Genomic DNA, 13,161 nt, shown 5'->3' with positions numbered 1-13,161 from the left:
CCTATTTCCATGGTAGGACCCAGAAATGTGGGCTGCCAAGAAGCTGGGTTCCTACCTGCTCTACTTAAACCAACTGTCCTTCAAATCCATTACTCTTCATTTAAATATGCTATTATTAAAAAAAAAAAAAACCCACTTTATATCATACAGAAGACAGTTTGCTCTAAATAGGAGGTTACCTTAAAAGAAATTCAACAAGAAACCTGAATAAATCTGAGCTCCTCCCTCTCCTGCCCATCACCCTGTGCCTGGGGCCAGCTCTGTGCTCGGCTGAACAGGGGGGTGACAAGGGGGAGCCAGGACAGAAAGGGGACTAAGGCAAGTGAGTCGCGGTGTCTACTGTGAATTCCTCACTTGGTCCAGAGTGGCCTGCGCTTGGGGGACCCTAAACCCTAGCCCAGTGTTCCCACTTTACAGACAGGGACACAGAGGCTCAGAGGGGAGGGAACTTATTCAAGATCACATGCAGACCCCCTGGGCCTGCTTCCCTGGCTCAGGAGAGGTGAGCAGATTCCTAGCAGCAAGGAGAGAAGCATCTGGAAGCATCCGGTAGGAGTGGGGCCCACTGGGCTGGGCAGAGAGAAGGGGAGCCCAAGTGGCAGGTGTCAGAGCTAGCGTGGCCTCTGTCCTCTGTGGGCTGGCTATGGGGTTTTCCCTCTCAGCGGACTATCAAATGTCTGGGTCTTGTTTGTGGGGGAAGCAAGGGGTGGGTGGGTCAGGGATTGACTGCGGAGGGCAAAAACCCAGCTCAAGCTGGTATAGGCCGTTCAGGGTGTCTGAGTTTTCCAATAAATGGTGGTCTGTGCTAGCCCAGGAGACACAGACCTTGGGCCAAAGGAGTAGAGGTCTCCCCAGTGTGACTGCCCCCAACCCCTGGATGGAGGTGCCGCGTTTGAGGGCCTGCATGCAGTAAGCACTCGTTCGTTGTCTACTGAGACACAGCATTGTCTGGCAAGCTGTGCTGGGGGGCATACTGAGTAAGTGAATGAACTCAGAGGGTGCCATTACTGGAGCCAGTGGGTGCCAGAGGCCTGTCCTGCCTACTTGTCCCAGATGCAGCTTAAACCCCCCCCCCACAAAGGTCTGGTCCCCACTAGCCCCTCCATACTCTAGCCACACACACTGAACTAAGTTCATCTAACTGACCCTATCTCTTGCCTCTGAGCCTTTGCACATGTTGTTCCTGACACCTGGCAGACTCTTCCAGCCCATCCTCTCTCTCTGCCAATTCTCCCTCCTTTTGATTTCTTTTTTTTTTTTTAAGATTTTATTTATTTTATTTTGACAGAGAGAGACACAGCGAGAGAGGGAACACAAGCAGGGGGAGTGGGAGAGGGAGAAGCAGGCTTCCCGCTGAGCAGAGAGCCCGATGTGGGGCTCGATCCCAGGACCCTGGGATCATGACCTGAGCCGAAGGCAGACGCTTCACGACTGAGCCACCCAGGCACCCCCCTCCTTTAGATTTCAACATATCGCTTCCCCCAAGGGGTCTCCCCAGTCACTCTCCTTTGGCTGGGTTAGGGGTCCTTGTCAGCTCCCCAGGCCTCTTGTTCCCTGTTACGGTCCAGCCTCATTTCTTCATGTTCTAATTCCTGTCTCCCGCTGGATTAGTTCACAGCCGTATGCCCGGTGCCTGCATTCAGTAGGCACTCAATACATGTATGTTGAAGGAACAAATCAAGTGAAGGCACAGTTCTGAAGAGACGTCCTTCAATTGTTCATTTATTCAAGCAGTCACTTATGAACCAGTACTTCTGGGGGGCCCCTGGTTGGTGAGGTCCTGGACAGACAGCTGTGAGCAAGACCAGAAAGTCCCTGCCCCGTGGAGCTGGGACTCGTGGAAGGGGGCCGCACAACTACCGAGCAGACTGACGAGACAATTTGGGATGGCTAGGAGTTGCCCAAAGGATCTGAAACAGGGGGAGGGGGGAGGGCCTCTCTGAGGGGGTGGCCTTTTTGCTGGGACCTAAAAGCTGGGAGGGAGCATCAGGGGAGACCTGCAGGACCTTGAGAGCTTGTTTGGAGGTTCTAGCAGGGGAGTGCAGCTACTTGTATACCCTTGACCGAAGAACGGTCCTCCTCTATCGGGGAAGGTCGTCCTCTTCGACCGAGCGCGCAGCTTCGGGAGGGACGCACATGGAACGGTGAGGGAGGAAGGGGACACCCGCCTAGCCAGCCAGATCAGCCGAATCAACCCTGGCGATCAATGGGGTGACAGATGTCGCAGCCTGATCGCCCTTACATCCAGGGGAGACCTGCAGGAAGAGCATGCCACAGAGGGAGAGGCCACGGCCTGGAGGGGGCTGCAGCCGTGGCGCTGGGGACTGTGCTGGCAGGGGGAGGAGTGTGGACCCTTCCGGCCCTTCCGTTCAGCGCTGGGCCACCCGGGCCAGTCAGGCGACCACTCTGGGCGCGCTCACGGTGAAATGAGGGAGCTGGCCTCCATCGGGCGCAGACAGTCTGGTTCCCAGAGCGGCCTCCTCCGCCCATCCCTCTTAGGTATAAACTCAACATTCCTCATCCTGGGCTATTTTGCCATTTCCTTTCGTGCTAAACCAAACGGTCTATTTTGGAAACTCCTATAAGCAAACAAAGCCCTGCCTGGCATTTGAGCGGATATAAAAGAGCCCTAAGTGAGGGACTCAGGCATAAAAGCCACCCAGCCCTGAGAGCCCACGCTGTTAAATTTAGAAGCATCACCTCCAAATGAGGTGAAATTGTAGGTTCCCTGGGCCGGCGGGCGGCTCTGGCCGGCAGTGAGCTGGACGGATTTAGTGGAGTGGGCTCGGGCTCCCTCCAGCCGCGCCTTGGGGGCGGAGGCCCAGGACGTCGGGCCGGAGTCTGGGGAGCAGCTGACTGGGTGAGAAGCCCCTCCAGCTGTCATGCCCCGGCCGGACTCACCAGCTGTGTCCGAGCCATCCGTCTAGGTGAGCGCTGCCCGGGGTGCCCGGCCAGAGAGGCAGCGAGGGACGTGCGGGGAAGACGCAGTCCTGTCTGCCATCAAAGGTTTGGGACCTGCATGACTTCTGTGCCTCTCTCCTCTGCCCAGGGGCCCAGCGAGGTCTCTGGCTTGTCTCTCATGCCCTGCAGAGGGCCGGCTGTCCGGAGCTGGCCTGAGCCTCCTGAGTGTCCCTCCCCGGGGTCTTCCTAGACCTGCCCACAGTCTAGTGGCGAAAGGGTGAATGCCAGCCACCGCGGGGGAGGGGGAGGCGTGGGGTCTCCAAGGTGCCCGGTCTCTGTTCTGAGTGGTCGGTGCCCCCGTTGTGTCAATGATTCAACATCAGGAATATGAGCCTTGGTCAGAAGTGACCAACGTTCATGGGGGCTTGTCAGGAGCCACCCACTGAAGGCTCCTGAGATTCCAGGGGTCTCAGCCTGGCCGCCCCATCCCCAGTCCACAAGAAGGGAGATGCTTTTGCAATAAGAAACCCAACGGGGTGAGATTGCAGAGGTCAACTGGTCAACCACCAGGATTAGCCCCATCAGAGCCTTGGGAGAGGGCTGCTGGCCCCACACTTGGAGCAGCTGAGCTGACTGGGAGCTGATGCTGGTCCCAAGAGGCCCACGGGGACACCCTGAAGCCTGCAGGGGATGGGGCTTGATGTTTCTTGGCCACCCCCAGCTCACTGCTGGCTATGTTTCTAGCTCGGCAGGTGTCTTTCATGACCTGCTTCCATTCTGGGGCCCCCTTCTCTCCCCTTCAGCGTGGGTCTAGCTCAGGGGTGGGAGCATGTCCTCAGCCCAGCCCCTGGGGGGCAGGTGTAGTCTAGCATGAAGTGGCCAGGCTTCTAAGGCCTGTCATGCTCAGGTCCAAATCCCAGCGCTGGCATCTCCTACCTGTGTGACCTTGGATGAGTCCTTTCCTCTCCTCTCTGAGCCTCGATTTCTTTTTCTGTAAAATGGGGATATGAAGGGTACTTACTTCCTATAATCTTGGGAGAATTAAATGAGATCTGAGGCCCTTAGAGCAGATAGTGGGCAGAGTGCTGGCCACCCAGGGGTCATTCAGTAAGAGCTGCAGCTTTTGTAAGTACTGTTGCATGAGAACGTAGCCATGCTCATCATTTACGTAATGTCTGTGGCTACTTTTGTACTAGAACAAGAGAGCTGAGTAGTTGTGACAAAGAGTAATATGGCCTGCAAAGCCAAAAACTTTAGTATCTGGTCCTTTACAGAAAATGTCTGTCAGCCCTTGCCTTGGAGTCTGTCTAGCACTTAGTGGAAATTCTTATCCTTATCCTTCCGCTTATCCGGCACCAGGGGGCTGTGCAGGCTGGTACAGTGGGGGACACCCCAGCCTGTCAGGCCTTGTTCTCTGGGCCCATGAGGATGTGCTGTGAATCTTCCAAGCACCAGGGAACACTCCAGCCCCGCCTGCAAGTTGCTCTCTGTCTAGTGGGGGAGACAGGGAAGTCACCATTCACAGTCCACTGTAACTAGTGGAGCAGGGCGGCTTGGGGAAGGGCGTTCCAGCCCCCCAGCCTCCAGGCTGGTGCCAGAGTGCTCGCCACAACCAGTGACCTTGGTGATCTCCCTCCCTCCCTGCTCCCCCCTCCTCATTCCCTTGCCTGGCTTGGCTGGGGGGCTCTCAAGAATTTGAGAAGTTTCCCAGTGCCACCCTGAGCTCATACTGATACTCGTGGGGCAATGCTGTGCTGATAAATGTTTAACAACCTGTGTGGGGGGAGCCCCAAAAAGCAAATCTTTAGCACCTGCCAACAGCCAGGGTGCAAACATTCCTACCGCGGCTGATTTCAGGCTACTGATGGACGCTTGTGAGCTGGCCCGGGCTGGCAGCCACCCAGCCCAGGTGGGGACACTGGGGACCTCCTTGTGGGGCTGGGGCATCTCCTAGAGGGGGGACGCCTGACCGCGCACAGGAAGGAGCAGTGGCGTCCACAAGCCATCACACTCAGCTTCCAAATGTGTCTCTGCCTCTTCCACGCTGGCTTCCTGGGCCAGTCTCGTCCCCTCTCTGGGCCTCAGGTCCTCGTCTGTCAGCGTAGTCAGCAACAGCTCCTACGCCTCAGGGGTTGTGGAGATTTAATAAGAGAGTTTCCATGAGGCATTTCGCGCAGGGTCGGCCTCACAACGAGCACTTGGTAGAGAATGGCTCCCAACAGGGCTGGTGTTCACAGACCCACAAACAGCATGGGACGGTCCCGGGCGCCGGGGCTCGCCACACAGTGGGTGCTCAGCAAACGCTCGCCAGCTCGGCCGCCCCGTCAGGGCTGGAGGGCGCTCACCGGGCTCATCTGCGTCTGTAGTCTCCTCCAGAGCTGCGGCCCCGGGCAGCAACCGCACGGACACAACCAGCTCTTCCCGAGCGGCCCCTTTGCATCGTGTGCCCTCCGCACCTTGTCTCCCGGGTCCTTTTCTGACTTTCCACTTTGCAACTGTGACCACTGAGGCCCAGAGCCAGTGAGTGGCACAGCTGGGATTTGAGCTCAGGTCTGGGTTTTTTTTTTTGTTTCCAGCGCTCGCCTATGTACAGCACACACGGGGTGGGTGGGGGACGTATGGGGGGAGGAGGCCCGTGGGGGCCGCAAAGATCTGCCAGGGGGGCTGTGGGGCCTATGGCAGGGGCTGACCACACGCAAAATGCAGGACGGGACGCTGGAGATGTGGCTCGAAAGAGAACGTTATTCCAGGGGGAGAGGCCCCAGTATGAGCAAAGGCATGGACGCTGGACTCAGCCGGCCGGAGAAGGGATGCCGGGACGCGGGTGGAGGGAGGTGGTGCCTGGAGCTTGTTTATAGGTGTGGCTTGGGCAGTAGGGTCCCTGGAATCCTTGGACTGACTCCACACTGGCTGAGGAGCAAGGTATGAAACTGTAGCTGCAGAGATTTAGGTTAGATACGAAGAACCTTCTGCTCATTGGGTGCTTGGAAGACACTGGGCAATATTCCCAAGGGAACCTAGAGGTAGTTTGGAAAAAAGACAAGACAGCCAGGGTTCTAGGCTGGCCTCATTGCAGCCTGGCTCAGAGACGGGGCAATGGAGCCGGGGATTCTGGAGGCCTGGGATGCCTACAGCCTGGCCTCCTGTGAGCTGGGCTTTGTCAACCCCTGCTCAAAACCCTCTCATGGCTCCCAGTCACCCTGGCCCAACTGCAAGGCCAAACCGTTCCCTGGGGTTACCAAGGCCCCCCATGAGCTGCACTCTGCTGGCCTCTCCAGCCTCACCTGGAGTCACGTCCCAACCCACTGTACTGCTTTCTGTTTCTGGAAGACACCATGTCCTCTGCACCCCCAGGCCTTTGCCCATGCTGTTCCCTCCGCCTCAGATACCCTTCCCTCCCCTCCCCTTCGTCTCAGTCTTTCCTTCTCAGTACTTGGTGGCCTCCTCCATGGCGAGGTCAGGTACCCCCTGGGCTCCCCTGTCACTTCGCTAGAGACTTCCTACTCTAACTGGTAGCTCATCAGCCTCCCTGCTAGATTGGGAGCCCTGGAGGTGAGGGCTTTGCCTGCGTTGCTCAGTGCACGTCTCCAGCACTGTGTTTGGTACACAGCACTCAGTGAGGGTTTGTGGAGGGGGGTGAGGGTAGTTACCGGCAGAGAGGAGTAGCTGAGAGGGCGGCAGGTTTCAGGAGGAGCAGACTCCCCCCTGCTGGACAGCTCAGTATTGCTCAGGCATTAAGGACCTGAGCGCAGAGTACAGAGACCTGGGTTCGAATCTCGCTCCTCCCACTGGCCCCAGGCAGGTTCCCTAACCTCAATGAGCCTCAGTTCTCTTCTCTGTCAGCTGGGGACAGGACCAGCTGCTCCCTCTCTGCGGCTTTTTTTTTTTTTTTTTAAAGATTTTATTTATTTATTTGACAGAAACACAGCGAGAGAGGGAACACAAGCAGGGGCAAAGGGAGAGGGAGAAGCAGGCCTCCCGCAGAGCAGGGAGCCCGATGCGGGGCTCGATCCCGGGACACTGGGATCATGACCTGAGCCGAAGGCAGACGCTTAACGGCTGAGCCACCCAGGCGCCCCTCTCTGCGGCTTTTGTAAGGACCTTGGGGGCCATGGTGGAGGGGGGCCGGCCGCGGGCAGCACTTACCAGGTGGCCGTGTGAGGCTGACTCTCCTGTCCTCTCCCCGTAGAGGTGACGGCCATGTCGGTGAGGCTGCGGTTCCTGTCCTCCGGGGACGCGGGGGCTGTGGGGGTCGTGGGCCGGAGCGCCTCCTTCGCGGGCTTCAGCAGCGCGCAGAGCCGGAGGATCGCGTAAGTTCTGCCCCGGGGGAGGGTGCGGGGCTGGTTGGTCTTCTGCTGCCTGTGACCCCGAGGCTCGCTCTCCTTCCAGGCCTGCAGCCCAGCACAGTGTGCGCGCGTGTGCGTGAGTACGTGTGTGACACTGGGTGCTGGGAGAGACCTGTAATGTCCTTGAGACCCGAATGGGTATCATCTCAGTTGGTCCTGGAAGTCCGATCTGCCTGAGCTTATCAGGCCCACCTGGCAATCAGAAAACAGGCTCAGAGAGGTGAAGCTGCTCACCCAAGGTCACACAGCAAGACGGGTTCAGAACTGGAACTTAGTCTCCTGGGGGCGGGGTTAGGATAGAATGTTCTTCCTGTTTGACAGAATGGGACGCGGGGCCACCTATCCCAGCTCTGTGACCTGGGGCTGGTGACTTCACCTCTGAGTCTCGGTTTCCTCATCCGAAATGGGGATCATGAGTGTCCCTCCCCCACAGAGCTGTCATGAGAGTACAATGGGGTGACACACGGCCAGCAGCCGACACATGCTGGTGCACGGCGGGGCTTGAGGGGAATTTTCGAAGGAAGAGGAGCAGCCTCTGCAGAGATGGGCCTGGGGTCAGTGTGGACCCTCCAGACACGAGTTCATGGCTCTCCATGTGTTTCCTCTAGCTGCAGGTAATCCCCAGGAGGAAGGTTCGTTTCCGCTCCTGGGGCCACCACCCGGTCCTGGGCTTCCTAGCAGGCACGGTGCAAGCCTGGGGGTGCTGTCTGCCGGCTAGCAGGCCTGGGGTGTGGGGCTGTCCTGCGGGCATCCCGAGGGACCCGAATATCTGCCTGTCCGAGCCAATGTGGTAACAGGCAGGACTCCCAGCCAAGCGGGGCTCCGAACCTGGTTGGTCAGGTTGTCAGTCAACAACCAAATCTCATCATAGCCCTCCTCCTGCCTGAAGCCCTCCACAGGTTCCCATCCCCCTAGAATACAATCCAGTCCTGTCACGTGGCCTAACAAACTCTCCCCGTGATCCGGCTGGCCAGCCTCCTTTTAAATCCTCTGCTTTTGCCACAATGACCTCTCTCCCCTCCAGGCCTTAGTGTAGGCAGTGTCCTCCACCTGGGCCTCTCTTCCCACTCCTGTTTACCTGGCCGGTTGCTGCTTAATCTCCTTTGGGCCTTGGCTTCACTGCCATGTCCTGGGGTGCACCACCTGAGCCTCAGACTACGGCTCCTCCCTGGGGTTCCACAGCGGCCCTCTCCATCCCCAGGGATGCCTGGCCCCTGAGGTCAGGCTCTCCCAGCTGCCCACTCATCTCCCGGCCGCTCAGTTCCAGCACGTACCTGGGGCGGGGAGAGGCATCTCAGGGCCGAAATCCTGGAGCGTCCCAGTTGGACACACCCTTAGGAATCCCTAGTTCATTACACAAATATTTATGGAGCACCTACTCGGCCCAGGCCAGCTTCCAGGCTCTGGGGACAGACCCAGGCCCCGCCCTCCTGTCAGGGCAGCGAACAAGAAGCCAAAACTGTAATCAGGATGGATTCAGCTGGTGGCAAGTGCGGTGAGCGAATTAAAACGGGGGGCTGTGGGAGGGCAGCAGGGGTCTCAGAGGAGCCTCTCAATGAGGCAGTGGCACGTTTAAGGCCAGAGAGAAAAGTTGCCTATTTTGTGCAGACAGTGGGCGGGGCTGGGGGAGTCTTTCAGGTGGAGGAGGCTGCCAGTGCAAAGGTCCTGAGGTGGGGATGAGTTTTGAGGCACAGAAAGTGGGTGTGTGGCTGTCTTGTGGGATAGAAGTGAGAGAGGGAAGACTGCAGGGCTTTGTGGGAGACAGTGAGGACATCTTTAGTGCAAGGGGAGCCTCCGAAGGGGCTGAAGCACCAGAAATGGAAATTCCCAGAGGGAGCGAGTGCCCAGGTGCCCCCCCCGCCAACTCCCAGCCTCCAAGAGGAGAAAGTGTGGATACCACTGTGCGGAAGGCATACAGTAGGCACTCCATAAGTGCTGCTGAGAGGGGCTAAGTAAACTGGCCAGGGAATGATGATGTTCCTTGATGGAACCACTCCCCAGCTGCCTCTGCTGGGCTTCATCAGGGCCCCCACCCCACGGGATCTGTAATCAGGGCTGCTAAGGACAGTTGTGCGGGTCACCCAGCCGAGGGGGTCATCCAGCCATGTAACCCTCCCAAGCTGTGCGCCCTGGTGTGCAGCTGGTCCACCTGGCGGGGGCCTTTCTCTAATTCAGACAGAATTAGTGGGGACTTTGTTCCCGCAGTGACGGGCAGGTTGGAGGGGGGTGGTCCACAGACCCCGCAGCCAAGGCCAGCTGCATGAGCGTTCCACGTGTGTGCTCACCAGGGCCCCGTGCTCAGATGTAATGCTCTGCTGTTGCCATCTCGAAATCCTTAATATGTTTTGAAATAAAGGGCCCCTCATTTTCTTTTGCACTGGATCTCTTGAATTCTGTGCCTGGTCCTGCCTGCATCTGTCCTCCTGCTGGGCCTTTGGGGGCCTCTGGATTTCCTGCATCCATGGGAATGTTCCTGCAGGCCCCAATCTGGAACTCTGCCCAGATAATGTCCCAAGGTGGGCCCCTGGCCTCTTGCTGCTCCACTCTGGGATTTCTGGGGTCAGCACTCTGGGTGGGAAGAGGACAGAGGGGATCGGACCCTGTCCCACGAGGCCTCATCGGCCATCAGCAAGGACAAGATCACGTCCGGCAAGGTCTGCATCTTGGTTCGAGAAAGATGACCCTGATGGCTGGACCTCTCCTGGGGGCTCCTTCTCCTGGAGGATCCCCCGCTCGGGGAATTCTGGAGAACTCCCAGCCTGGGTGGGTTCTGAGGTCCCTGAGTGACCACCATCTGGCCTCAGTCTCTTCGGCCCCCTTGTCCATGGGTGAGGAAGAAGCTGCCCACCAGGACAGGGAAGCAGCACATCTATTTTTAACTTCCTGTCTCTGTCCGACTCCCAGGAGTCTGGACCCTTGGCTCTGTGGCTGGACAGCCTAGATTAGGTTTCAGACCTAACCTTCTGGCCTTATTTCTCAGGTAATCCAACCAGGCTGAAGCACAGCCACACTGCCGAGGCAGGCAGGCAAAAATAACCTCAGAGAGGAGAGCAGGAAATCGAGGCTCATTGAAGCTTTTTGTCCCTAAACCCCACCCCTGTCCTGGCGCCTGAAACCCCCTAGACTCTGGCTGTGGCTTTTTATTCCATAACCAAAGAATTCACTTGAGGAAGTGATCTATCCGATGGGGAAATTTTACACTAAGGTGTGAATGATTGCTATTTTAAGGCCATATCGAATACATATATAGTAATATAATATAAGGCCATATGTAATAAGGTGGGGAGAGGAAGAAGAGGGCCAGGCCCTGATGCTGTCCCATTCTGCCCCCATTCACAGGCGTGGCTGCTCTTAACCCCCTCCTGTCACTCCTCTGCCAGGTCACCTCTCCCCCAGGCTGTCGGGAGGGCACCCTCTGAGCTAGGAGCCACTGTCCTAGCCACCTCGGGCATTCCTCTGTTGGGATGGCTGGGACACGTGGGGGTGAAAACTGAGCAGTAGCCTTTGATTTTCAAGGAGAGGAGCCCGGAGTAAGAGGAGCAGTTAGGGGTGCAGCCACGTGTAGGAACGGGCTAGCCCACGCGAGCCTTGAACCTTGGCGCGTGCCCTGTGCGTGTTACACATCCTCCCCGCCCACCCAGTGCCACCAGACGCGGGGGGAAAGGTTAGCTTACACCGCCGGCACACTGGGTCCTGGACTGAAAGGTGTGCAGTTGGTCCTATAATTGCCCCATGGCCACTGCGAGCCCTGCCTGCCTCCGGATCCCGCACCTGCAACAGCTGGGCACCGAAGTGTGTGCCGACGACCCCAGGCAGAAGGACCGTCCCGGTGGCCTCACGTGAGGGCAGGGGCCCCTGGGTGACACACGTGCCCGTCTGGCATGCCAGAGGCTGTTTAACATTGACTGAGTCCTCCCCGAGCTGGTAAAACATCCGCCCCTGGAGGCTGCTCCCTCCCCCGCAGCTGTGTCACTGGGCCAGACCCGCAGCCTGATTTCGCCACCCAAAGGATACAGCACCGCCTTGCCCGGCTGAGCCAGCACTCAGGGCCCCGCGCCTGCCCGGTGGAACCTCAGACAAGAGCCCCGAACTCCGGGCCTCCCCGGGAGCCAGGCTCAGCTGCAGCGGCGAGGCTGAGGAGGTCTCCAGGTAGATGGCGGCGGGCCCGGCCAAGGGCACCCACCTCCTGGGGACTGTGGACCCCCGGGAGCTGGCAGGTGAGCAGGGCTCCTGCAGCCCCACTTCAAAGTCGCTTGCCTACCCCGCCTGCCCTCCCGCCCGCCGGCCAGGGCCCCTAGCCGGTCTGAAGCCCACCTCCCTGAAGCCTGCAGCCCCGCCCGTCTCTGGCAGCCTGGAGATGTCAGCTTTGTGGAGGGCCTGTTCCAAGAGGTGGGTGATGTGGCCTCAGGCAGGGTGAGGGAGGAGGGAGCACAGCCCCCTCGAGGGCCTCCCAAAGTGTACCTTGACATATAACGTACGAATAACAGCAAAAGCAGGTGAGGGATGAGCAGTGCTGATGGACCAGGCTTTGTGCCCAGTGCTGATTGGAGGGGCCTTCCCTGTTCACCCCCATGTAAATTTAGCATCCTGCTTTTATTTTTGCCCTCGGCACTAAGGACTATCTGATGTTTATTATCTTATTTAACTCCGACAGGTATGCGGCACTTACCCTTTGCCGGGCACTACTCAAAGCCCTTTCCATTTGTTAACTCATGCAACTCTCATGTAGCAACCCTTTCCCTGGTGCCCATTTTACAGAGGAGAAAACTGAGGCACAGAGAGGTTCAATAACTTAGCCAAGGTCACACAGCTTGTAAGTGGGGTTTCCATAGAGACCCTGGCATCTAGCTCCAGAGCCCGTGCTGGCTGTCCCGTGGTCCCCCCCCACCGCCCCCCCCCCAGCTGGCCTGGCAGCTCACAGGGACATGGGTTTTGTCTGTTTGGGTCACTGTTTTACCTCCAGCCCCTAGAGTGCTGTTTGGTGTGCAGTCAGTGCTCAGTAAACATCTGCTGAATGAATGCCTGTCTCATGACTGCGCCATGGGGTCGGTCCTTTTTACAAATCGGGAAACTGAGGCTCCAGTATGTTAAGTACCTGTGACTTCGGGCTGGGATTGGAACATGGGTGGCTGACCAGGAGCTTGTGTCTCACGAGACAGTACAGGCTCCCAGGTTGGCGAGGCCCCCGATCCTCCCAGATCCTTGCTCGCTGCAGTATCCCGGCAGGGCCTGGCGTCTCTATTTCGAGCATGTTGGTTTGTGATGTGGCTGCGCAGCCGTGGCGAGGAACCCAGCCGGAGGGGTGGCCGGGACGGCTCCTCCTCTCGAGGCAACAGCAGGGGTGTGTGTGTGTGTGTGTGTGTGTGGACTGGGCAGGGTCTGGTGGGGCTGGATCTACAGCCTGGCTGCCCGCTGAGCCTCCTGGGGTGCCAGGGAGCTCCCCTCAGACCTGCCGAGGGAGCTGAAGCTGTGTCCTGCTTGCCCCCTGCCGGGCTCTCCAGACCCCAATCCTCCTCTCCTCCCTGGCTCACTCTGTCCCCCGACTCGGGACACGCTTCTAGGGTTGACCCCTTGTCCTGTTCTTCCTTTGAGGTCCAGCTGAGCGCCTTGGGGTCCTGGACGTCTCTGCTCTCTAGTCCCCACGTCACGCTGTATTTCCCTCACCCCGTTCAGCTCACTCTTTACTGAGCACCTACTGTTTTCCAGGCTGTGGGTGCAGGGAATGATACAGTTAGCATGTGCTGATTGTAACAGTAGCAAACATGTATCAAGCACCTACTGTTTCCATTGTGCCAAATGTTAGACCTGGTGTCTTACAGAATTCTCAGCACCGCTCTCTGATTGAGGGTCTATTGTTTTCCCATTTAACAGAGAAGTAACTGAGGCTCGGTTTGTGCATTAGTGTAGAGGTGAA

General features: G+C 58.1%; 1 protein-coding gene and 1 long non-coding RNA gene across 6 annotated transcripts in view; one reads left to right on the top strand and one right to left on the bottom strand.

Annotated features, from left to right (window-relative positions):
- The window catches only part of RIPOR3 (RIPOR family member 3), a 72,307-nt gene that overhangs the window by 36,815 nt on the left and 22,331 nt on the right, over window positions 1-13,161 (top strand). For 2 of the 5 annotated variants that reach the window (XM_078057298.1, XM_078057296.1), the window contains exon 1: window positions 11,067-11,636. In XM_078057298.1, the coding sequence (XP_077913424.1) occupies window positions 11,401-11,636 (236 nt within the window). In that variant the 5' untranslated portion in view covers window positions 11,067-11,400. Of the gene's footprint in view, window positions 1-7,090; window positions 7,212-11,060; window positions 11,637-13,161 lie in introns of those variants that run through there. The other 3 variants (XM_036064654.2, XR_013442085.1, XM_078057297.1) reach the window with 3 other exon arrangements.
- On the bottom strand, window positions 1,707-7,160 carry LOC118518128 (uncharacterized). The gene is made up of 3 exons (XR_013442086.1): window positions 7,048-7,160; window positions 2,256-5,918; window positions 1,707-1,997 (listed from the first exon to the last, which is right to left on the bottom strand). It is a non-coding gene; the product is annotated as an uncharacterized LOC118518128 (long non-coding RNA).

Source organism: Halichoerus grypus, chromosome 10, assembly GCF_964656455.1.
Source record: "Halichoerus grypus chromosome 10, mHalGry1.hap1.1, whole genome shotgun sequence".
In the NCBI taxonomy this organism is placed as follows: domain Eukaryota; kingdom Metazoa; phylum Chordata; class Mammalia; order Carnivora; family Phocidae; genus Halichoerus; species Halichoerus grypus.
The sequence above is the reverse complement of the archived record's forward strand: the minus strand, read 5'-3'. Positions and strand labels throughout refer to the sequence as shown.